Below are 26142 nucleotides of genomic sequence, written 5' to 3'. Positions count from 1 at the left end.
ATTAGATTTTAGTTAATGCATAATCTCGGATTTTATACATACACATATATCTCTTGAGGTAAAAGGAATTCACAAAGTGAAGTTAACTCAAAGCAATCAATCAAATATTTTAGTGGGAATTTTTACTTTGTGGTTTATTCTAGTAATGGAAGAGTTGATCATGTTTATGGGGAAGCTATAAATATCCTTTTGGTTTTCTAGCTACTGATTCCTGACACTGCTCTAGTTACAGTTTTGGCAAATTGCTATTTGGGAGTTTTCATACCTCCCAACATTCCCAACAACAGGAACAAAAGTGCCATGAGTAGTGCAGCAAAATGTTTTGACCATGCCTGTTTTATGACCACACACCTTAATTACCATGTCCATTTTACAAAATATCTACACTCTGCCTGCAGACACAGCTAGTGTGAGTTTAACTCTTTCAGCTCAACTCCTTCTAAGTACCTTCTAGCTCTTTCTATACAATATTATTGCAGCCACTTGCTCCTTGCTGCTGGGAACACATAGGGGCAAATTTACTAACCTCCGAAAATCCGGCAGCGACGGCTTCGCTCACAGTGCAACACTTTGCCAGGCGTAGATTCGCCAGGACAACACTAATTCACTAAAATCCGGAGTTGCGTCCAGAGCGCTGAACACTGGCAAAGTTGCACTAGCGTTACTGCACCAAGCAAAGCAAAGTTGCGCTAGTGTTGCCTAATTTGCATAAAGCGGGAAGTTAAAGTTCAATGGAAGTATAAGTTGCAGCAAATACATTACACTACACAAGCCCGGGAAACCGTAATAAAAGAAAATAGAGTTGTTATAATGCCCTACACATTAGCCCAGTGTATAGTTTATGTGCCATATGTTAGGTAATATAGGGGGGTAGCCGCTTACCCCATACATTTTTACTATCTTTTGCAGCGTTTTTTGGGACTTTGAAAAATTGCACTTCGCCTGGTCTGAGGTGGCAAAGGCAAGTCTGGCGGAAAAGATGACGTTCAGTAAAATCCGCATCTTAGTGAAATTGCGTAGCTACGTCCATTCGCCAGAACGCAAAGTCGACTGGCGTCAGGGAGCGAACTACCGCTAAAATCTATCTCCTTCGCTAGTGAAGAATTTTTGCCAGCGTAAGTCACTTTGCCCTTTAGTAAACTTGCCCCCATAGTGTTCCTAATATATTTAATACTTTTAAGGTGACCAGATTTAGTTGGAGTAGTTGGACAGTATGGTACATGGACAAACACAAATGCTGGCGCTGAAATAGGAAAACTCCCAGTTCACAATCTATGGTCAACAGTTCCTGGTATAGACATTTTCTAGTTTTGACACTCGCTCACCGTTCAAAATCTGTGGCCCGGGTGCCTCATGCCCCGGACCCCACACTAGTAAATTCGGAGCGGTAGAAACTCCCCTCACATCAGGTTCAACAAAATATCTTACCCAGGATATGCTGTGACCTAGGTGCTGCCGCCCTGAGTCCGTCACCAAGGAAAACGTATCCACAACTTGCAGGTTATTGGTTGGACAGCGCACTCCAGGGTCCTTTTCAAACAGAATCGCTTGTTTCCAGAGTATAGTTTAAAACAAATTTCCTTTATTTAATTAAACATCTTGGTACACCATTAACATAGCGCCATGAGGTCTGACGCGTTTCGTGTCACTGCACTTCATCAGAGACCTCCTGACCATATTACACACATGCTATATATACCCTCTAAACGTTAAACACTCCCAATCATTTAACATATTAACCCCTTTAGCAACAATGTTATTTTAAAAAAGGAAAGGAAGATGCACGTGTGCAAAGCTTTAAAAGCAAACAATCCCAACCAGGGAATCCATTGTGTTTTATAATTTAAATATCAGTTCACAATTCCATTACTATTAATTAATTAATGTTAATATTTATACAAAAAATGATTTCATAGTTTAAACAATGTTCGCTCTAGTACCGAGTTATAGTTACACAACCATTAAACAATTAATCCCTTTAGTTTCAACAATTTTATAACTTCGTAGCGATTCTGTTGCATATAGAATAGTGTTCCACCTACTCCTTAGAAAAAACAGCTTATGTCAAAAATTGAGTTCAAGCCATTCGGATGCCTAGTGCACAATTTATAAATCCATTTTACTTCTGCCCTCAATAATTTCTTTTGTAGATCTCCACCTCTTGGGCCTAATACGACCCTCTCTATGCCCTGCGCCGATAATTTTCTTGTATCACTCCCATTACACTCTTTGAAGTGTCTCGAGACCGGTGTAGTGTCACTTCCGGATTTGATGGTATTTAAATGTTCCCTGATCCTATTTTTTAAATTTCTCATTGTGCAGCCCACATATTGTATTCTGCACTTTTTACAAGTAATCAAATAGATAACTGCTTTAGTATTGCAGTTAATGTAGCTGCCAATCTGGTATATATCACTGGTGACACTACACTTAAAGGTCTCCGATACAGTAACCACATCGCATGTCATACAGCGCGTCGACCCACACCTGTACATTCCCCCGATTGTGTAACCAAGTTCGCGTTTTCATTTCTACATTGGATAGACTCGGAGCTTAGAATGTCCTCAGTGTGGGAGCTTTTCTAGCTACAATTCTGACACCAGGTTCCAAAATCCTTTTATAAGCTTTATCACCATACAGTATTGGTAAATGCCGGTTAAAAATATTTTTAATTCTGTTAAACTGTGCACTATACGTCATACTCATAGTCAACTTATACCCCTCTTGTTCACAATCCATCATTTGTGTCTGTCTCCTCTGATTAATCAAGCAATTCTGTTTGAAAAGGACCCTGGAGTGCGCTGTCCAACCAATAACCTGCAAGTTGTGGATACGTTTTCCTTGGTGACGGACTCAGGGCGGCAGCACCTAGGTCACAGCATATCCTGGGTAAGATATTTTGTTGAACCTGATGTGAGGGGAGTTTCTACCGCTCCGAATTTACTAGTGTGGGGTCCGGGGCATGAGGCACCCGGGCCACTGTTTGAAAAGGACCCTGGAGTGCGCTGCCCAACCAATAACCTGCAGTATGGTACATGGACTGATTATTCTGCAATCATTTTGCAGTCCATCTGCACAGCTTTAAAATATTGCAGCTGCAAGTGCTCTTTATTGTCATGTGATGCATCCACAAATCTGGAAATGCAGCTTTTGTTGCCTTTTTTGTAGATAAGGTGGTCATAAACGCATATACTATATTCGCTTAGTTTGGCGGGAGATGCCAACCGATATCAGCAGAAGACTTGGATATCGGTTGGCTCGTCAATCGGGCTGGCCAGGAAATTTTGATTGGGTGCCTTTGAAGGCACCCGAACATCGGCCACTGTTAGTGCTGGATGTTAATAATGCAAACATCTAAAAGAACTGGTTTTCTAGAGAAAAAATGTGAAGCCACCTTTGGTCTTATTGCAGCAAGTAAGCTAATTATTGTGTATTTGATCTAGGATACTACTTTACAGTAAAATTATAATAGTTTTGTGAACTTGTCCCCCCTCCCAAAAAAGTAGAAACTGTCTTGTCACATGTGGCTATAATTAAAAGACTAAGAACCATTATAATTTTGATGAGTACTCCTTACTAATTCCATTTTTTGTAATAGCTAGAAACATCCCAATAGTAGCTTCTTATTATTTGAGGGAAATACTATTATAAATGCTTATAGGAAAAAGAAGTATACGTTTAATTATGCAAAGTATTATGTGAAATATGCTTATATTTTGCAAGAACAGTGATTAAAAAGTATATTACTATTTTTGGGTTTCCCTAAAGGATTTTATTTTTAACTTCAACTGCTTTCTTCTTGTACAATAACGAATACAGTTTTAAGAATGTACCCTTAGGAACAGAGAAAGCAGAAACATATGGTCTACTAACTGTAGTGCAGAGAAGACCCATAGCAAATAGTAAAAATAAATGCTTAGTTAGAAGTGCAGGCATGCTTAAATGAAGCAAAACATATATAATGAGAAAATGCTGGCGATATATAGTGATCTGACCTTTCATTGGAATTACTTCAATAAATACAAGTATACTGTACCTTTCCTTCAAACTACTTTGCAATCAATGCTCTACTAGTTTTTTAGACAAATACTCACAACTCTGCTCTTTAAGTCAACCCTGCCTCTTACCTGGATCCCCACAAGACAATTCAGTATGGGTTAAACAAGAGAAAATGTTTGTCTAACCTCCATGGATGTTGAGGGACCAGTATATCAGAGAAACCTCCTCTCCATCTGCTTCTTTTCCCTCTAGCCCTTGTCCTCAGCTGGAAAATTCTTTTGAACATACCTATGGCACATTTGTGATCCCACTGAGACCTAACACACAGTATTTATGCCCAAATACCCATAAAAACTATGCTCTAAGGAATTGTATGCTTTATAGCAGATCCCTTAATTATTATTTCATATGTGATTTTAACCAATTATAAATAAAAACCAAAGCTGATTTAATATGACTATTAAAATTTGAGTTCCAACCACTGTTTAACCATTCTGCAAGAGAAGGCATTCAGGCTGTGTGCATTGTATAACTTTTCTGCTATATTAAGAATGAAAAAATTACGATAAAATGAAACATTACAATTTGCAATTGTATTTTTAAAGAACTGTAACAGCCGCAAAGCTCTAAAATATCAATTCACCAAAACAGAAAATTCTACATGTATGATAAACATGACACATAAGTGCTGATTTGCAATCACAACATTCAGCACAAAATTGCAGCACATACAATATCATTAAATAAGTGCTTGTGTCTGCTCTAAAGTGCAACAAAAAGTGCCATTTGGAACGGCTTTTAAAATTGGACACAGTGCACTGTGGTGCAAACTTGACCTATACCTTTTACCTGCCTCCAACAGGTGGAATTTCCAGGCTATGCTTCTGCATGTTGCGCTAATAGAATTCATATAAATGTTGTTATACACCACATGATCTGTCATACCCTATTAGTGTCAGCTCTACCAAAGTAGTGCAACGTACTGAAAAATCCTGTTACGCAACACAACATTTTTTTTGAGGGGGACAGTAGTGCTGGGAATGCTTGGTAAAAATTATGCTTTGTGAAAAAAAAGAAATTACTTATAGTACCAGTATAGTAGATCTTATAACCAGGGTAAGGCAGACATGGAAGACATACCAACTGTGGGAGCATTGGAAACATATCAACTTCCCTAAAGTCTGGGGGTATTTAAAAGATTTTGCTGTGGAACCACTGGTAGTTATACCCTCACAGCCCACACCATATTTAATAACCACTCAAATAATATCTAGCCTAGTTACATCTTACTATATCTATTGTTTGTATGCTCATTAAACACTGTCTGGAGGTAATCTTTGATTCCTCTCTCTCTTTATCTGAGCATATTAACACCACTGTCAAGTCCTGTCAATTTTTTTTCTTACACAATATTGCCAAAATCCTACCCTTTCTTTCACCTACTACAGCCAAGACACTCGTGCATGCTCTCATCTTATACCGACTACAATACTGTAACCTTCTATCAACTGGCCTCCCTAACTCCCATTTCTCCCTTCTACAATTTGTATTAAATACTGTTGCCAGAATTCTCATCCAAAAGGGTACAGACCCATCTCCTGCTGAAGGCCTTATCATGGCTTCCCATAAAACAAAAAATTACTTACAAATGCCTCCTCATAACCTTTAAAGCCCTGCATTCTTCAGCACCTAACTACATTTCATCTCTCTGTATGTTCCTGGCTCAATCCTCAGCTCCTCTCACAGCAACCCAACTACCTGGCAACTACCAGGGGAGCGGGGGTGATTGCACATGGGCCTGTTCCCCCTAGGGAGCCAGCTGGAGACCACACAGCAGCAAACGCAGTAAGGAAATCTCCAAGATTTGTAAGTAGATCAGCGCCTATGGCAACAGAGAAAAGATAAACAGAAAACCAATATAGTGCAGTATATTTGGATATTTGGACAGCACCCGGTGTTTAAAAATCTCTTTATAAGATGTGTTTCCCCTTTAAATCTTCCACTGCTGTTGAAAGCATGCAAAAGAGAGATCCCTTTATATCCAAGTAGTTGTATCCACCGTGTGGCTAAAATGCCTACTTACAAGCCAAAATTAAGGTATATTGCCCGTAATATTAGCAGATCCTTCCTCTCGTTTTGGCTCAGTTCCACGAATCCCAATATAGAAAGATATAAATCCAAAATAGTATAACACCATTTATTAAAAATATACTTTAAAAACAAGTTTGCACTCACATTTGTTTTGGAGTAAAATCACTTATCAACATTTGTGTTGCACAGGCTATTGCAGCTTCTATGGAGGGGTCCTGCTGGCGTGTGTAGCTCCCCCGTAGTTCTCCCCAGACCCGGACTGGCAATCTGTGGGTTCTGGCAAATGCCAGAGGGGCTGCTATAAGGTCCCATAGAAAGTCATTATTTAGTGGGTTGGTGGAGGCTGTTTGGGGGCTCTGTGTTACCTGAGTGGGCCTCTGGGAACCTGAAATGCCAGGGACTATTTTGATTCTCAGTCCGGACCTGGTTCTACCTATGAGTCTGATGTGATTTCACTTCCTACCTTACGCGTTTCGCCAATCAGCTGGCTTCCTCAGAGGCAGTAAGGAAATCACACCCGACCCCAGAAGAGGGTAGTTATATTACTGGCAGCACCTCTCTCAGTATCTTCAAATCTAAGTTGGTTTTCAGAGTGAGAGTGAAAACAACAGTGAAAACCCAATATTTACCACAATTTACACATTGTTTTGAGGTTCCACCAATATATATAATACATAATGCTTTTCTCTGATTGTTCATTTTCTTAGATTTTACGGATTTTTTCTGGTCCCCTGATTAACTTAAGATGGGGGTTCTTCTTCAATACCAAACAACATCCAATACGAAGTATTCATATCTGTAAACAAATAATTGTCATATTAAGTTGTCTAGAGCTTTAAAGTGGCATTCAATTTAAAGGGGTAGTTTACCTTTAGTTTAACTACAAAATGGGATCCCTTATCTGAGAATGCCTTCTTCAAAAAGTTACAAATTATGGGTTGGCCATCTCCCATTAACTCCATTATAGGCAAATAATTTAAATTTTTTAATTATTTTCTTTTTCTCTGTAAAAATAAAACAGTATCCAACAAAACATCAATCTAAATCACAAAGAGATCCCTTATCTGAAAATCCCAATTACCAATAGATCCTATACCTCTAATCGCTGTTTATAGAATTCCCTACTCTTTGTGAGGCTCCAATTTTATTGTTATTGTAACTATATTTCTATTCTAGCCCTGTCTTATTCATTTCAGAGTCTCTTATTTCAAATACTGCTTGGTTGTTATGGTAAGTCAGAGCCTATCATTATCTATTATTTATAATCAAATTTTGCAGGACTTTACTTTATATGATGACCAGTTGCAATTTACCTCAGAATATGTCTACATCATAATAATTTTTTTTTTTTTAAATTTCAAGTATTTACCTGAACTGAATCCAAACCATTACAGGGGTGTTTCACCTTTAAATGTAATCTAAGGTTAGCTTTTAGTATGTCATAGAAGGGCTAATTCTAAGCAACTTTTTAATTGGCCTTTATTTTTTATAATTGCTGAAATATTTGCCTTCTTCTGACTCTTTCCAGCTTTCCAATGGGGGTCACTGATCCCATATAACAAACAAATGCTCTGTAAGACTACAAATGTATTATTATTGCTTTTTATTTCTCAAATTTCTATTTAAGTTCTTTCCCATTTATAGCTAGGGTAATTTGGACCCTAGCAACCAGATTGCTGAAATAGCAATAGAGAGCTGCTGAATAAAAAGCTAAATAACTCAAAAACCACAAATAATAAAAAATGAAAACCACTTGCCATGTGGAAAATCCCTTTAAGATTCAATCAAATTTGAGTCCTGCAAAAAGTGCTACAATTCTCTAGCACCCCTAATTATTATACCATTTTTGGCACAATTTTGCACAATTTGAAAAATAGGCCCTAGGAGTTTTACATTATATTAAAATGTGAATTTGTAGTTACACTTGAGCAGTGTTCCCTCAAAGCAGTGCACTAGTGTTTCAAGGCCAGCAAACATAACAGATGTGATGTGGAAAAGTAATTTTGTTAGAAAACACACCATTTTGTTCTCATTCTGACCCATGCAATTCTCTTTACACAGTTTTAAAAAATATGCATAAAAAAGAAGCCTGCCAGTGAGTATAGTATCCACCGTAGAATTCCAAATTAAAATTACATTATTAATGCATTGTAGTAATACAATGTAAATAATATTTCCTTTTTCAATTAAAGTAAACCACAAGCTATGAGGACACAATTTACTGTAAGCTCCTTCTCTACATATTTGCATGGTGTGTGTGCTATGATGTCTCATTTACAAAAAATTCTGAAATTCCATATGTGTGCTCGACCTTTTGAGGGATATGCAGTGATGCTTCCTAAGTGTAGTCATGTTGAGATGTACAAATAACACAGAAAAAAGATGGTTAGGATGAAATGTATATACGCTAAAATCCAGTGCTCTCCAAGAGTATTAACTGCCACCAAATTTTACCATAAGGCCATTCAATATAGGTACTCCTTCTAGTGCTACATGTCTCTTTACTAGGTGTGGGGCAGAATTTGCAAACCACTACCATGCAGCTAGTATAGCTTGGCAACAAAAGCTTTGCCAGCACTTTAGGATGGAACTGCTTTCTGGCAGACTGTTGTTTCTCCAACTCAATGTAACTGAATGTGCTGCAATGGGACCTGGATTTTACTATTGAGTGCTGTTCTTAGATCTACCAGGCAGCTGTTATCTTATGTAAGGGATCTGCTACCTGGTTAACTTTCCATTGTTCTGTTGTTAGGCTGCTCAGGCGGAAAGGGAAGGGGGTGATATCACTCCAACTTGCAGTACAGCAGTAAAGAGTGACTGAAGTTTAGCAGAGCACTGGTTACCTGACTGGGGGGCGGCTGGTAAACTGACAATATGTCTAGCCCATGTCAGATTTCAAAATTAAGTATAAAAAAATATGTTAGCTATTTTGAGAAACGGATTTCAGTGCAGAATTCTGCTGGAGCAGCACTATTAACTGATGTGTTTTGAAAAAAAAAATGTTTTCCCATGACAGTAATTCTCAGGAGTACATTATATTGTGTGAGGAATCAGACAGTATCACATTATATGAAGTTTGTCAACAATAAAATCATGAAGTCAGATTAAAGGGGTTGTTCACCTTCCAAACATGTTTTTCAGTCCAGTTGTCTCAGAAATACTTTTTAAAATAGCTTTCAGTGTGTTTAGAATTTACAGTTTTTCCAAAATTGATGCAAAATGTTTAATGTTTCAACATGACAGCTCAGTAATCTAGGTGCAGATTCTGAACTGTTACAATTTGCTAAATTAATTGATACATTGCTCAGCAGCATCTGTGGGAATATTAGAAACTGTATAAATTGTAATGGCTGCCTTTAATGAAACTGCTCACCAGGACCAAAGATAAGAAATATATTAATTAAATGTATCAATTTAGAACAATGTACTGAGTTGGCAACCCCCCACCCAGCTGCTTTAGAAAGACATAAAATCAAACTTTAAACTTCTGTATTAGAAAAGCAGTCAAATGGCAAGTACTTGAAATAAGTCTTTATTTCTGTTAAACTATCTAAAAACAACTGAACTTTTGAAAAAAAGTGCTGGCAGACAAACTACCCCCTTTAAAAGCAAAGTATATCACAGCTTAGTCCATATAGTCTTATGCACTTGTTATTTTTACTAAAGATGTTAGCACCAAACAATAGATCAAAAAACCTAATATAGAATTATTGGCATTTTTTTATTGACTTTGTATATTGAAGCTATTGGCTACTGGTGAAAAGTTCCAAATGCTTTAATGTACTTGTCCTTTACCCTGTGGTTGTACCCTGTGGTGAGGAAAAAAACATGATACAACTAACCATAGAGCAGTGAATTTGATATGATTTCATTATTTCCAAATGGCTTCTATCTGAAGCTCCGAAACTCAAAAGCAATCCCCTTGTATTCTTAGTTTATAGTTGCAAATGAAGTGCAATCAACAAGGCCCCAAACTATGGACAGTGTTTATGGATGAGAAACCAACTAGGTCATTTGTATGAAATACAATGGATGGAGTTAGGGCCGTATATACTTCACAAATAATTTGTATACCTTAATATATCTCTAGAAGATGTATGCAGATACATAGACAGACAACTTTGAAAAATGTACCCATTGATTGTGTTTCTTTGTACATGCTAAGTCCTTTGCAGTGTTTTCTTTATAAGTATAGTTTTATATATGAATTGTGGTTGTCTTTGTCAGGTTATTTATTGAACCACTTTGCCTTGACAGCTGTGTATCAGGTAGAGAGCAATGGGTTGGCGTATATTAGTAGAGCCAAAGAACTGTTAACTTTGTGTTCAATAACCAAATTAATATTTTAATCAAGATAAAACATTTATACCCCCATTAGGACAAGTGCAGCTGATTTACAAAGCAAAGAGCAGTAGTGTTATACTGTCCCAGGCAAGGGGTTAAACATCCAGGCATAATTGCCGTTTTCTCCAGCAGTTGCTCATTCGCTTGGAATTATAGCTCATTATATGAAGTAAATGCATATGCTGTCTAGTTCATTTTTTCCATTATTTTCAAGCTTTGCCCGCCTGAGCTATTAGATCAGCTTGAATGCTTTGCAAGATACCAGGCATCCTTCCTCTAGCTGGAAATGTGGCCTCTTACCGTGACTTTGACACTTAAGAGAGAAGGGAGTGTGTGCTATTGAGCCAGCACATTCCTGAGAAGTTGCCCGGCCCTGTATAAAGCAGCCTGTTTGTATAAGTAGAGCCCAAGAGACTTGAGATCAGCACTTTCAGCACAACTGACAGCTCCAATATCACAGCCACAATGAGCTGCAGCCCAGAAAGGGTCTCTTCTTACCGCCGTCATTTTGAGGAGCTGGACAGCAGTTCGGTGGTGAAGCTGAGGGTTAGCAGCCCTTCCCCGCCAAGGAACAGACGATCTGCCAGCTACAGCCGAGTAACACGGGAAGAGAATGCCAGCTGCAGGAGGACAGCCTCGGCCACCCGGAGGCCCCACAGGTGAGCAGGAACTAGTCTCAGATGTGAGGCGTTAAAAAAACACACAGAGTATTCAATATCAAATGGATACACTCTTTTATTCATTTTGTGAAAGGTAGTAAATAATTTGCAAAAGGACAGATATACTACTAGCGGTCTCTGTTGTAAGACTGTAGTTTCTGTTTTATGGAGCGAAGTGGGAGGGACCATATGTAGCTTAGCACATATTAATGTATTTGGGTTGATTACTATGTTCTGGTACAAGTGGTTGGAGACTGTAGATGCGTATTACATCTTGTTCTAATTCAGAACTGTGTTAATTTTGGTATAAAGTAATGGCGGTACTGCCTTTATGTCTGACCTAGACATAAATTATATCTAAATTGCATGCCCTTTCAATTACTGTTAGGATAGCCCACTCCTGACTAATCATCTCTTTATATTATAGTCAGGATTTCCCTATGGTGTCACATGACTGGCTGATCTCCCTAACTCTGCCCCACAGAAAACATCACAAGGGAACGTTTGCCTCACATCTAGACTGAATACTAATATTTTGAATTGAACTACTTCTTGTGCATTGAGACCACTAGGTAAAGTGGGTTCCATAGGAGGAACTTAGAAGAATGTCATTAAATCTGGCTGGATAAGAAATTGAGGGCTATGCTTTTCAGTCCCATTTTCCTTTTATATTCAGTAATATAGTAATCTAAACGTTATCAATGTTGAGATTTAAAAATGGTAGGCGTGTTCAATGTATTATAAGTAAAAACAATGCATTATGGGTACTGAAAAATAAATCACGAAAAATGTATTTTGTTAATTAAGGCCTGCCATTGCACAAATTGCACATGCTTTATTTTGTGTTTATTTCACTTAAGACAGATTTTTTTGGCATTCTAAATAAGAGTTCCTGACTGGGAAAGGGGAAATGGATCCCTGCGTGGCCTTGCCTCATGCAGACAAAAGTAGGTCTAGTCTAGTGTTCCGGTACGTCTGAGGTTTAAAGTGATACTGACACCAAAAAACTACTTTTTAAAATATGAATGTACATTAAAAAGTTACCTATAGGTCATGCTGGTTGTTTTTTGCTGAGAGGTTTGTTTTTGTAAGTAATTGTTAGTAGAAGTTCCTAAACCTGACTGTTTTGCCAACCTGACTGTCCCATCTCAACCTGTCAGTTAGAGTTTCTAATGCTAACGGACTCCTGCTGCACAAATATGGCAGCCCCCTCATACAGGAACATGGGGCATTAGACAGGTAATGTAAAAACATTGTGCAAATACTTTATGGTAAAATTATAAGAAGCATGCAAAGTGCAGCATCTGGTTAGGAAAAGTCTTACCCTAATATCAAAATGACAATGTATAAAAATGTCATAACACTCTCCATACTATAATATTTCAGACAGAGTATAACATCCCACCCCAAATCACATCCAGACTCTTGTATTTATCTTAGTAACAGATAATTGGGGATATTCTGAAAATGGAAGCAAGTTTGTATGTTAGATTTTAATATGGTGGGTAACTAGTACTTTCTTGTCTATTCTAGTATTACATTTCAGTTTTAATATTTTTTCTGTGTTAGAGAAGTACAAGGAGCAGAGGGGTGGGGATCCCTGGCAGGGGGCACCTTGTGTCCCAATACAAAACATTCAATTGAATTGCGTGAGGATGTGTGTGTGGTAGTCAAGCTAGAGACTGTAGCAGGCCTGATTGTGTATCAGTAATAAACTCTTTTGTTCTCATTTCTTATATGATCTCATTGAGCACCTGCTAGTGGCATCTGCTCAGATATGCTTATTTGATCTTTCCTTTTACATACATATGGACATATTAGCCAAAAATCTATACAAAAAAAGAACTGAAGAATGCAAGATCATTTTATTAGAAGGCTTTAGTGTAGGTACATTGCTGAAAACATATATATTATGTATGGTACTTTTAAAATACCATACCACTTTGCAAGAGGCGCAAGTGTGGTTTTTTTTATAATTTAAAAGGGATCCTCAACCCAAAAAACATATTAACTCAGTATCTCTCTGGCTGTTTACATTCTCTCCTCTTCTCGCTCTTACTCCTGAAATGTTGTAGTAGAAGAAAATGATTGACAGATCTGGAAAGGAACTTCTGCAACAATGTCAAGAGTTAAGCAGTGAACACTTTGCTTTCACTAAAAAAATGACACCGTTAAAACCATAGCCAATTTTGAATCATTGTATTTAGTAAAATGAATTCGATGTTACAGTTTCTCTTATTATGCAAATAAAAGGGTTGTAACTACCAGTTAACCTGGACTATGTGATGTATGCTGTGAGAGCAGTAAAAGCAGCAATAAACGTATTAACTGCTTCTTGTTCATATGGCTTGTCTGTTCACAAAAACAGCTTTTTCAAAAGAAAGAACAACACGATTTTCATCAGTCAAGACAATCATTTTCATAATGCCCCACATGTCTCTACATATATAGTATACAATACAACCTCATTGCTTTATGTGTAAACCTGCTGCGACTTTTTAATTCAGCAAAAGAGTAGCGCTCAACCCTGAACTACAATTATGACTTACTGTACCTACACACACTCTAATGTCAGTGTTAATGTCACCGGCAATGCATATTTTCGGGGCATTTATGAAACATTTTATATATTGCACAAGTCGCAAATTGTTCAATGCGTTGGTTTAAAGGTAGATTTGAATTAGGTCAATGAGCTGCTAGGTAATAAACCAAAGAATATCTGATTCCATAGTGTATTGCATTTTATTCTATGATGACATATTATAAATATCAATAGAATACGATCAGCTGTAATGCGCTATTTATAGCAAATACGTAGCGTTTTCTGCAGTTTTTTTCTTTATTTCTAGCTGAGACTGAGCACGCATTAACATAGCTCTGTGCTATTAAAAAAATCTAAACCTTTTGATAACCTCGACTAAACTAGAACATTGTGATTCACTTTCCGATGGTTAATATGATTTTATTTCTACTCATGTTTATTACTATGTGTTACAAAAAATAAAGCAGAAATGGGGTTGTTCTTTTAGATGAGGCAATAAATAAATTTTTCTGGATGCTTTAATATAACTGATCATTCCTGCAGTGGTATACAAAGATTAGACAGTAGAATGCTTTATAGTGTTTTCTAACAATAACAAAAACAGAAAGGACCACTGGTACTAAAATATGAAATATATTATTCTATATTAAAATTATTCCTATTCAGTAACTGATGATCATTGTTGTCTTTTTTATTTAAAAAATATATAAATATATAAGCTTTGTTGCATAAGAAACTCCTACCTTATCAGTCAGAGCCCTTGTTTTCTGATTAGCTGGTATTAATAATCTGACAGACATAATAACTTAAATTATCATTATTTTTAAATATGTATATAAAGCTTTCTAGAAATGATGCAGTTTTGTAAATGTAGAATAGTATATGTATATATGCCAACTTGTCATTCTTTCTGATTGATATTCCCCTTCTTTCTCCAGCATGTTTATCCCATGCTTTGGTGCTCAGATGGGAACAACAGTGGATCTGGAAGCAGCCAGTGCGGCAAACCAGGAATATCTGAGCACCAGGAGCAGTGAGAAAAAAGAGATGATTGTACTGAATGATAGACTGACTAAGTACATTGAAAAGGTAGGTGTTTTGTTTTTTTTTACGGAGTTCCAAATTTCGCAAAGACCTCTAATCTGGAAAATACCAGGTCCTGAGCATTCTGTAAAAAAAGGACCCATACCTGTACCTACAATACATTGTTGGCACACAAGGCTTTATTTTTTTACCTTTGGGGTTGACAAAGACAGGTGAATGCATAGTGATATCACTTTTGGTGGGAATTTCTTTCCCAAGTAATGTTAACAATAAAATATAAATCTGAGCCTGATAGGATTCTGTGTATTAGCTCAGTAGTATTGCATAGTGCTCTAATGAATTATATGCTAGGTGTCTAATAATAATGTGTGCTTGCTGCAGGTAAGGGATCTAGAACAGCAGAACGCCTCTGCTCAGTGTGAGTTGGATGCGCTGCGCAGTCGGTGCTACAAACCATCCAATCTCAGGGCTCTATATGAGGAGCAGCTGAAGGAACTACGTAGGGAAGCTGAACAGGCCAAGCTTCAAAGGGTAAGGTCTACAAGGTGCTAGTACTCATACTTTAATCCTGCAAATCTGTCTGTTTGACTCTGTTTCTATGCATATACAGTAGAACTGCCATTTTACATCCCCCTGATTTTAAGTTTTCATTTTACATTGTTGTTTTGTGGTCCCATATATATATATAATGCATAATACATCTCCCTGGTTTTAAAATTTCCTGGAATTTACACCATTTTTTTCTGGTCCTCTGAAAAACATAAAATGGGGGTTCTACTGTATATCTATCTACAGGGATGTAACTACAGAGAAATAGGGATGGGTGCATTTTTTCCCGTGGAAATGACGCCCATAGACTTGTATGGCATTGCGCGTCAAAAAAATGTTGCCGCCTGTCAAATTTTATGTGACAGGCTGATTTAATACAGTGCAACAAAACCTGAGGTTTTGTTAAACAACCAAAAAACTCGTAATTCAAAAAATCGTATTCAGATACGCCTGTGATAGATTAGATAGATTAATAATTGTGCTAGCTTCTTGTTAAAAAGTAACTGTACCTCAAACATTGTATATAGGTTCACTTGTTCACATCACAAAAGATGAGCCCTGAGATGGAATTCTTCATCCATACACTTCCACATTAAGAGGGATAAAAGTAATCAGCCACTGGGGTTGTCACTGAGCACTAAGGAATACTTATTATTGCAATTACTAATTTGTGTATTTGCCTTGTCAGTCGCACCGCTAGCTGCAGGGTCACATTCCAGATTATATTTTTAGATTAGCATCATTAAACAGACCAGCCTTACAATACTCAGTGATAAGGTCAAAGCATTTGTCAGTGTGGTTGTTCGCTCCTGCAAATAGCACTTGTATTTTCCACCAAATGGCAGCACTACCGCAATAGAAAGAAGGTTGGTACTCATGTCATTGCACATAAATGCAGGCATCAACTTGTAATATTTTCCCACTGGGAAAATAATTCAGTGCTTGTTAGCAGAATAGGGTTATTTAAGAAGAAAACATCATCCCATTGTTTAGAAACCATTACATGATCTGATTTTTGCCACAATTATCCTTTATTTATATACTGTTTCCATGTTGTGCAGTACTTAATTGAGAATGTTTATCATTTAAATTGGCCTAGCCCCAGTAGATCTTCCATACCTTATTCTCGTAAGATAATTTTCATCAGGAACCATGCTTGTATATCCTTTGGAATAGGGGAAGATACCCACACAGACACACAGAGAACATGCTTGCAAATAGTGCCCTGGTTGAGAATGAAACATAGCCACCACAACTGAACCACAACAAATGAATCTACTGTGTTTTTTTAGGCCATGGTTCTTCAGCAGACAAAAGCAGTCAGAGTAATGGTGGGAGTTTTAGTACAGTAAGAAATCACAGCAGGTGGAAGTGGCTTTATCTTAATTTAATTGTAAAGCCTGTTTAAATACAGTATATCTTCAATTGAACAGGATTGTAAAACCTAGTTAAGTATATAGTCCATTATGGTCTTGTCGAAGGTGCTCCTGCTGTTTCTCTATGGGGAACCCATTAGCTGTGATAACAATCCCCTTTCACAGAGAAAAGAGAGAGTGCGAGAGAGAGAGAAGAGATGTTCCCAAGAATAAGAATTTTGTAAAAGACACAGGTTTTCACAACAAGACATAATAATTTGATTCCCAATCAAACAATCCAGAGTAAAAGAGTAATGACATTAGTTATGGGTCAGCAATCAGACAAATATAACAACAAAAGAGTTATAGTTTAATACAGGTATGGCACCTGTTATCCAGAATGCGCGGGACCTGAAAAAATACTACAAAAAAATTATTTAAGCATTAATTAAACCCAGTAGGATTGTTCTGCCTACAATTAATTAAATCTTAGTTGGGATAAAGTAAAAGTTTTATTATTACAGAGGTAAAGGAAATATGTTTTAAAATTTTGAATTATTTGATTAAAATGTAGTTTATGGGAGATGCCCCTCCCATAATTTGGAGCTTTCTGGACTAGAATCCTCTACCTGTATCTATAAACCAGTTCCTTGGTAAAACATTATATTACAGGCTAGGGAATATTTAATTCAATAAGCAGTCCCCCATCTGTATTTATATGCAACAGAGATCTCTGTAGATGTGCCAGCTACCAGGAATATTGTTCTTCTTATTTAACAGGACTTGGCAGTGGCAGCTAAGGTACCTGTGGTGAATCAACTCAGTGCAGTAAAGAAACGCTATGAAGATGCTGTTGAGGCAAGGAAAAAGGCTGAAGAAGATATTGAAGCTTTACGCCCTGTAAGTAAATGTTATTCTTAAATTCAGGTAGCAAGAGTTGTACACCTGTTGGAACTGGGGCTTTTAGACCAGCTGTATACAACTTTAAGGACATTGACACATTTAAAAAATTCCGGTGTTCTGTCTTCCAAGCAATTATTAACTTGCCATTGTTTTGAATGACAGCCTAGAATGCTGGTGCACCCAATGTCAGATAATGATTGCTTGGAAAATATTTGCCACTCAAGGTCATCAAGCATTATTGAGGGTAAATTTAGTGCTGTTTCGGTGTTTGGTGCTAGAAAAATTGTGTTTAATGCATTCATGAATTTCTAGTTTTAGGAACAAAGTACTAGAAATTAAAGAGCAGGACATACTATAGAAAACTATACAGGAAAATTCACGTAGGAGGGAATACTCACAGGTGTTGCAGGAACATATAGAAGCAAAACTTTGGTGGCTTATTGCATATATTTAAACTGTGAAGTGCCAGCTCACATGGTGTCAGGGAGACAGAGATTTACCAAAGACATCATAGCACTGTTGTATATCTGTAGAAATGTCTGCCACTGCTGCAGAGAGTTCTGTTATGTAGTGCACCTCTATAACTGGTGCAACATATTCACTATAAAGTACTTTGGGTACTACTAGGGAAAGATCTATATACATACTTCCTTTCTAAACCCCATCAAGCCAGCAGGTGATGTGTGCTTAAGAGAAAAATATGCAGGAGCACTAGCTCAATCAGTGCGTCATGTTATAGTTTGTGTATGCAGTGCATATAGGGTTACAAGGATGATTACACACTACAGTGCTAATACAGATTGTTCATCCCTTTTTTTAATAAAACCAAATATGTTCCTGAGGCAAAATACAACACAGATTCCAGTTTCAATTTCTAATTGTTTCAGCAGCTGCCCTGTCTAATTGGAATCTATCAGAAGGATACACTGCCTATGATTTCCCTAATGTTTGCCCTTTATCCTGTCTTCCTGTCCTTTGTAGTTTATAATTCGCAAGCCCAAAGCAGAGTACAGTCTTAACAAATAAATTAGTATCCATTCAGAGATATCTTTCTATTGTGGTAACCTAGATAAAAATATAACATGATACTTAACTAACACCTTCTTTAAAGGCTCTGCCAAAGGCAAACTATAAAGGTTATTAGGGATTTTCAAATAAATATATTTGCAGCAGCTAATACTGCCTCATTGGCTTTCTCACAGTAATTTATCGTTAAATTGGACTGAGTATAGTATTTTCTACGTAGATCAGGGGTGCCCAAACTTTTTTGCAATGAGAGCCAGATTTGGTGAGGTGAAAATGTGTGGGGGCCGACCATTCAGAACAGACATTATTTGAACCATTAACATTAAATTACAGGAATCAAGTCATCGTAGCAGAAATATTTGGGCACATTAGTGAAATGATCTGCCACTTGGTCTATACTGCTGCCTGTGTGCTGAAGGTGTTAGCAATAGACACATAACGGCACATAGTCATGCGCTGCTCTCACATACTTCTTTAGCTTACCGTACTGGCACGTCCGTACGTCTATTGACACCTTCAGCCCTAAAGAAGTATGCAAAAACAGCGTATTTCTACGTGCCAGATCATTTCACTAATGTGCCTTAATATTACTGCTATGGGATTCCTGATTGCACTGTGCTAGGTGCCTCATTATTATTTCATGATGAAGGCTGAGGGCCGGTGTAAATTTGAAAACGGGCACAATTGGCCCCCAGGCCGCACTTTGGACATGCCTGACGTAGATAATCCTTCTTGTTCATTTGCTGTTTTATTTTAAGGATGTGGATGCTGCCACAGCAGGACGCATATCACTAGAAAAGCAACTGGAAACTTTGGAAGCAGAGATTTCTTTTCTGCAGAGAGTACATGGCGAGGTATTACAATTATTCAATGAAAGCAGTAGTAGCTATTCTGTTCTTGACTATGTGTGTCCCTCACTGTACTGTCTCTCTATCCAGGAGATTGAAGAACTGATGAAGCAAATCTACAACATGAGCACTTCCTGTGATCTTGCCTTCTCCATCCCGGATTTTGCTGCTGCTCTGAGGGACATCCAGATGGAATATGAAGCAATAGCAGCCAAGAACCTGCAGGTTAAAATTATAGCTCATTTTTTTAGCAAAATCTGAATTTTATGTCAGATGCTACTTCTCAGCATATATATTAGCATACTGTTTCGAATACAAATCAAAATGTAGCCATTGGACATCTGTGACAATCCTTATATACTGTTGCACACAGAGAATCCTAAGAAATGGAAAGATTAACCCCCTGGGTGCTAAATTGGTCTGATCGTACTGGAAAGTATTCTGCCAACCATAAAATTAACTCTGCAGTACCAAGACTTGTGGGTCAGACTTCGCTTTCCTTAACATAGCTGTTTTTCAACGTACGTAATTGTGTTTAAGGCACGTTAAAAAAACACACTTGATCCTCCAAGACCTGACATGACATGTTTGCATCCGCTTTCTTACATCTGATGCTGTTCTTGCCCCTAGGAAATGGACGAGTGGTACAAAAGCAAATTTGTAGACTACAGTCAAGCTTCTACAAAGCACGTGGAAAATGTGAGACATTACCGAGGAGACATGTCAAACTGCAAGAGAAACGTAAGTAGGCTTTCAAATCCCTTGGAGCTCATGGATGTCAGTTCAGTACCTTATGATTTAAGTAACATAGGGAATATGACTGTTGTCTGAGCTGTTTTCTATGCAGAGGCTCCAGGGCTCTAAATCTTGGGAGGTACATAATGGGAAGTAGTGCATAATACAGATGGTAATTACCATAGTTAGAAGGAAGTAATTTACTTCCAAACATTTCAGTTATTGGCACGTTGAGGGTTTTTTCTGAAAATATTTTTTGGAGTTCACAGTTTAACTTGTTCTTATTTACTGATAGAATACTGGATTTGCAGCTTAGATCTTTCTGTGATGTTTTTATTATGTTCTGTTGTGGTATACCCACTGAGCGGCACAGATACAAATCTGTAGCACAGGTGGGATTGTTGGAATTAGCTACCCACTTACTGATGCGTTCTCTATATTTGCTCACAACTGCCATCTGCAACAAAAATAAATTATATTTCTGGCTTTATATAAAAGAGTTTTTTTTAATACAAATAAACCTATTATCATATGTTAGTTTCACCTATCAAATTGTGATTTACTTTTAACTGTATTACTTCTATTCTATTTCTATGACTTTAAAAAATTTGGTGCAAGAGCACAAAACTGACTGACAAAATCTAAATTAATATGCAATCATTTTTTTTAATGTATAAATATACATATTTAAAATATGCATGAAGGTGCAGAAGGTTCTGTATTTGTGGGTTTGTTTTGCAGATTAAAAGTAAAGAAATGGAACTGAATTCTCTTAAGAACAGAAACGCCATTCTGGAATCTCAAGTCAAAGAAACTCAAGAAAAGAACAAGAAAGAGATAGAGGAGCTACAGGTGGGTGACAGCTTGTCCTCTAGTTTTGGGCACAGTTTTTGCCTTTTTTTCTATTACAGGTATGACCAGAATGCTTGGGACCTGAGGTTTCCTGAATGAGGGGTCTTTCTGTAATATGGATCTCCATACCTAAAAAAAATAATCATTAAGGGCAGATTTATCAAAGGTCGAGGTGAATTTTCTAATGAAAAAAATTTGAATTCCTAGCTATTTTTTGAATAGTCCAAATTTGATTTGAATTTTAAAAATTTTGAAAATTCGAATATCGAAATTTATCATGTACTGTCTCTTTAAAAATTCGCCATCTAAAACCTGCCAAATTGCTGTATTAGCCTATGGGGGACCTCCTAGAACCTATTTGGAGTCAATTGGTGGGCTTTGAAAAATCTTTTTGGGAAAAACTTTGAATCGAATTTGATCGAATGCATTATCCCTTCGATTAGTATGATTCAAATTTGGCTGAATACAGACCTGTTCGATCGAAAACTGACCTATTCAACCAAAAAAATCTTCGACTTAATTTCGGTTGGTCTTTTTGAATTTGAATTTCGAAATTTTTTCAATTCAAAATTCGACCCTTGATAAATATGCCCCCCTATAAACCCAGTAGGATTGTTTTGTCTCCAATAATGATTAATTATATCTAATTATAGAATAATGTACAAGGTACAGTGTACTGTTTATTATTACAGATAAAAAGGAAATAATTTTTAAAAACTCTGAATATTTTATTACAATGGAGTTTACAGAAAATAGTCTTCCCATTATTTATTTTTCTGGATAACATACCTGTAGATTAAAATGTGATCTCAAAATGTACAAACCATAATAAGCATACTACGATCTTTCAGGAAAAAATCAATAAGTTAGAAGAGGATTTGAAGACATTGAAACATAAAATTGCTTTGCACTTGCGAGAATATCAAGATTTACTGAGTGTGAAAATGGCTCTGGATATTGAGATTGCCACATACAGGTAAATGAGTAGAAAGTGATAACCTGTCTGAAAACTTACATACTCACTATTATTCCATCTGTTAGCAGCAAACCTTAGCTCCAAGAATTAAGTATGCTTAGTTTAGTTGCAAATGGTCTTCAAATAAATCAGAAAAAGAAATGCATCTTTGACTCATTAGCGTAGAAATAAATCACTCTATAACAATGGAAATGTTGTTATTGAGGAAGCACTAATGCTTGGATTGCTCACTTCTTCCTCTTAGGAGAATGTATTCATTTCCTATTCAGTTTTTCCAAGGCATGGAAACAATCATAACTATATTAAAAAGAACAGCAAAGTCATGTTAATCATTTAGAAATTTGATGGGCATGAAGCCCTTCCTTGCAACATTTGAATATACCTGACAATTGTAAATATAGGGGTTGCAAGTACAGTTGCAGTCATGCAAAATTGTTGCAGATGTTGCATGAAAGAATGTCATTCTTTAAATGAATTTAAGTTGCTCCATGGACTTTTGTATAGCTGCACATGGCATTCTTGCATTGGTTCTAGATTTTTCCACTAGTGTCACCCCCCCCCCCCTCTACAATAGGACTTACTTTATGCCACTGATCTGGGATTTGCAGAACTGGCAGTATCCTGTTTTTAATAATCTGTGTTTTAATAGTATGTAGTGTATGTATGACTGTTCTTCTGTTTGCAGAAAACTTATTGAAGGAGAGGACAGCAGACTTGGTACTTCTGTTAGTGGCCTGCACATACTTAGTAATCTGTCAGAAACCCTACAAGTGAGCACCACTCAGACCTTCTCCAAGTCAGTTGAGCGGAAAGAGAGCACAACTGTCGTAAAAAGGTAAGGATATGTTAGAAGTATCTATTTTGGCCTATTACTAGCCATGCTATTCATTAATAATACTTCTTCATCTTAACCCCTGGGCTTGCTCAGTTCTACTAGGGACTGCACATTTTATCATTTGTCATGCAAAGTTAGATGAAAGCTCAGTGTAGGTTTGTTATGTCCATATGATACCTGAAACAGGCATATTTGATTTCTTGCTTATTCAACAACTGTGTTTCATTTCTAATAACAGTTAATGTGGATGAAGAAAGTTGAATAATGGAAAGTGTTTGAAGTGATTTACATTGAGTGGCACATAAAGAAGCAGGAGGAGCTTTTGGTGTAACGGGCTGTCTCCATGATCGCTCTGATAACATTGATTGCATTGGTTGAACTGCTTACTATAATGCCTAGCTTCATAATAAATATCCATTTTTGCATCATTAATTAATTTGCTGAATAAAACATACAGTTTGAGCATTAATACTTGTCATGCAATTGTTTTCTTGATCCAGATTTATATAGTTCATATACAATATAAATAAATATGGCCCAGCAATATCTAATTACGCCACTGCCCTGAAGTGCAAGTGCTTCTCAAGTGAGCACTACGGGACAAATGGTTGCGCCTAAGGTTGCCACCCGGCCGGTATTTTACCGGCCTAGACGGTAAAACACCTGCCGGGGCTGGTATTACAAATTTACTGGCAATGTAGCTGCCGGTAAATTTGTAATACCCTTAAAAAGACCCCCCCGGCCTGCCCCCAATCCCCTGTAAATGTATCTTTTTCCTCCGTTTTTGTCCTGTCCGCGCCGTGGCCCCGCCTTTTATGCACAACCCGCCCCTTTGACATCACACCCGCCCCTTTTTGTACCCGCCCCCCACCAGCCGGTAAAAAATCAAGCAAAAGGTGGCAACCCTAGTTGCACCCCTTAGTGAATGAACTGCATTTATCTGAATAAGAGAATAGAAAGATGAGTAATAAAAAGTAGCAATAACAATAAATGTGTAGCCTTACAGGGTCTTTGTTTTAAGATGGTGTCAGTTACCCCCATTTGAAAGCTGGAAAGAAGAAGATGAAAGCAAATAATAAAATATTAAAATAAATAATGCTAGCCAAGTTGATTAAAAGTTGATTAGAATTAGTCATTTTATAACATATTAAAAGTTAACTTAAAGGTGAACCTTTAATGTAGCTATGGGCCCTAGAGAGCTGAGAAATTTTACTTTAAGAATACAATCCTAATGTTGCTGGACTACAGTTCTCAACATGCCTTAACTTTGGTACAGGTATGGGATCTCTTATCCCAAAAAGCACCTAATTACGGAAATGCTGTCTCCCATAGACTCTATTTTATCAAAATAATCCAAATTTTAAAAAATGATTTCCTTTTTCTCTGTAATAATAAAACAGTTCCTTGTACTTGATCCAAATGAAGATATAATTAATCCTTATTGGAAGCAGACCCAGTCTATTGGGCATATTTAATATTGATATGATTATCTAATAAATGTAAGACACCAAATTAAGGAAAAATCTGTTATCCAGAAAGCACCAGTTACCAATAATTCTGGATAACAGGTCCCAAATTAAAGTATGCTGGGATTTGTAGTCCAGCAACAATTTACCAAAGTGTGGTTAAGCATTGCAACGCAACAGTGTTTAGTGTCACTTTAATATTACAAGTTGTTTTAATGAGTTAATGATACATATACTGTATCTAATTATTTTTTGGCTTTGCAAAATGTTTGGTATTAGAAACATTTATACACAATAATGTGTTAAGTGGGTGGAGACTGCAAATTAAAAACATATGGATGGCCAGATGGAATGAGTGATGACAATAAGTAGTTCATGCCTTTGGGAAATATCATGGGTCAGATACTTTTATTTAATCTCTTTTCAGTAAACATCTGTAAACATAGATTTCTATCCAGAGGAAATGTAAAAATATATGTATGTGTTATGAGAGTGTAGTAAGGTACACCAGTTAATAATGTATTCTCATCATCTGATGCTGTCTTTAATTAATGCATTTTTGGAGTTGATACATTTATACAGTTACTAGACATTAAGCCCGTTAAATTAACGGGCGCTAGAACATATGTAGAAAATTCGCCAGAGACGGTCCGTGGGGCACATGCGCAGTAGCGCAATCCCACGGACACAGGGACTGGACGCAGAGACACTTCAACTTTATTATATAGGATAGGATATAGGATAGGATTATATAGGATAGGAGTCCAGTGCTGGGTATTGATTCAATTGGTTTAACCTACTATGTCTCCCCAGTTGTTGCTGAACTGCAACCCCCGACACTGTTAATGTGAATTATTAGACAGGCCGAAGGGCAGTAAGAGAGCGCTTACCGGTGTCCCCCCAAATAGCCAGAGGCAGCAGCAGTAGGAGGAGGTGAGGGGCTGCGAGAGGCGGGGGCAGCCACTCAGCCCCGGGGTAAGAGATTCCGGCTCTTTTCCCCATGCCCATCCATTCAGGTGGCAGTGCCGGGGCTCCCAGTGCCGAGGTGACAGTTGCTCGTAGCAAGGCGGGCGGCTCTTTTCCTCTTCTTCCTTAACGATTGCGTCAAAGTTTTAGCAGGACATGGAAGCAGGGAACGTACAGGGAGAATGGGACGGTGCGAGTGACGTCAGATGGGACACATAATGAGAGACAAAGGGAACGGGGGAGAGAAAGAAGGGAACACGGTTACAAGGAGCAGGATGTCCCGCTGTAGCGCCGGCAGGTCCGTGGGGCACATGCGCAGTAGCGCCAGAGATGGTCTGTGGGGCACATGCGCAGTAGCGCAATCCCACGGACACAGGGACTAGACGCAGAGACACTTCAACTTTATTTTATAGGATACTGACAAATACTGAATTTCTGAAATTAGATTTTTCACATGTTTTTAAATCTTTGCCTGTTTCTTTTTTTTGATCACTAATAAATTTTGCCAAGCAGATATCATGGTCTTAAAAAAGTGTGGAATGTAGTGATCTACAGTCAGACTATTTGTCCCCCCCCCAACAAAAATCCTGTCTGGCTTGCTTGGGTTTCCTCCAAGTTCTCTGGTTTTCTTTCATACTCCAAACACATACTGGCAAGTTAATTGGTTATCACCAAAACTGAAAACAATGTGTAAATGTTATAGGAACCTTAAGCTGTAAGCTTTACAAGGACTGATGCATAATTTCTGTGAAGCACATTGGAATATGTTATATATATATATATATATATATATATATATATATATATATATATATATATATATATATATATATATATAAAGCCAACTCTTGCACCCCTAGGATCAGAGAGGTCACTCCATCATGTTTTTTCCACTAAGCAACCTGACGTGCACCAATACAGAGCACAGAGATCTGCATCCCCATGCATGAAT

General features: G+C 37.4%; 1 protein-coding gene across 1 annotated transcript; it reads left to right on the top strand.

Moving 5' to 3' along the window:
• The first annotated feature begins 10664 nt into the window (after nt 1-10664).
• On the top strand, nt 10665-23222 carry des.2.S (desmin, gene 2 S homeolog). The gene is made up of 11 exons (XM_018265419.2): nt 10665-11093; nt 14574-14724; nt 15061-15210; nt 17364-17483; nt 19271-19366; nt 19451-19585; nt 19991-20101; nt 20837-20947; nt 21799-21923; nt 22609-22758; nt 22997-23222. The coding sequence occupies exons 1-11, from the start codon at nt 10900-10902 to the stop codon at nt 22998-23000; spliced, it is 1347 nt and encodes a 448-aa protein (XP_018120908.1). The 5' UTR covers nt 10665-10899; the 3' UTR covers nt 23001-23222.
• Nucleotides 23223-26142: the final 2920 nt, after the last annotated feature.

The sequence above is a fragment of the Xenopus laevis genome, chromosome 5S (assembly GCF_017654675.1).
Source record: "Xenopus laevis strain J_2021 chromosome 5S, Xenopus_laevis_v10.1, whole genome shotgun sequence".
In the NCBI taxonomy this organism is placed as follows: Eukaryota; Metazoa; Chordata; class Amphibia; order Anura; family Pipidae; genus Xenopus; species Xenopus laevis.
This window is presented reverse-complemented; position numbering and strand designations above follow the sequence as displayed.

What these genes read in the sequence shown, in the direction of transcription:
- des.2.S (XM_018265419.2), top strand. Translation starts at nt 10,900, where the DNA reads ATGAGCTGCAGCCCAGAAAGGGTCTCTTCTTACCGCCGTCATTTTGAG. An exon ending in TAGCAGCCAAGAACCTGCAG is followed by an intron (nt 19,586 to 19,990) that starts GTTAAAATTATA and finishes TCTTGCCCCTAG; the next exon opens with GAAATGGACGAGTGGTACAA. An exon ending in TGTCAAACTGCAAGAGAAAC is followed by an intron (nt 20,102 to 20,836) that starts GTAAGTAGGCTT and finishes TTTGTTTTGCAG; the next exon opens with ATTAAAAGTAAAGAAATGGA.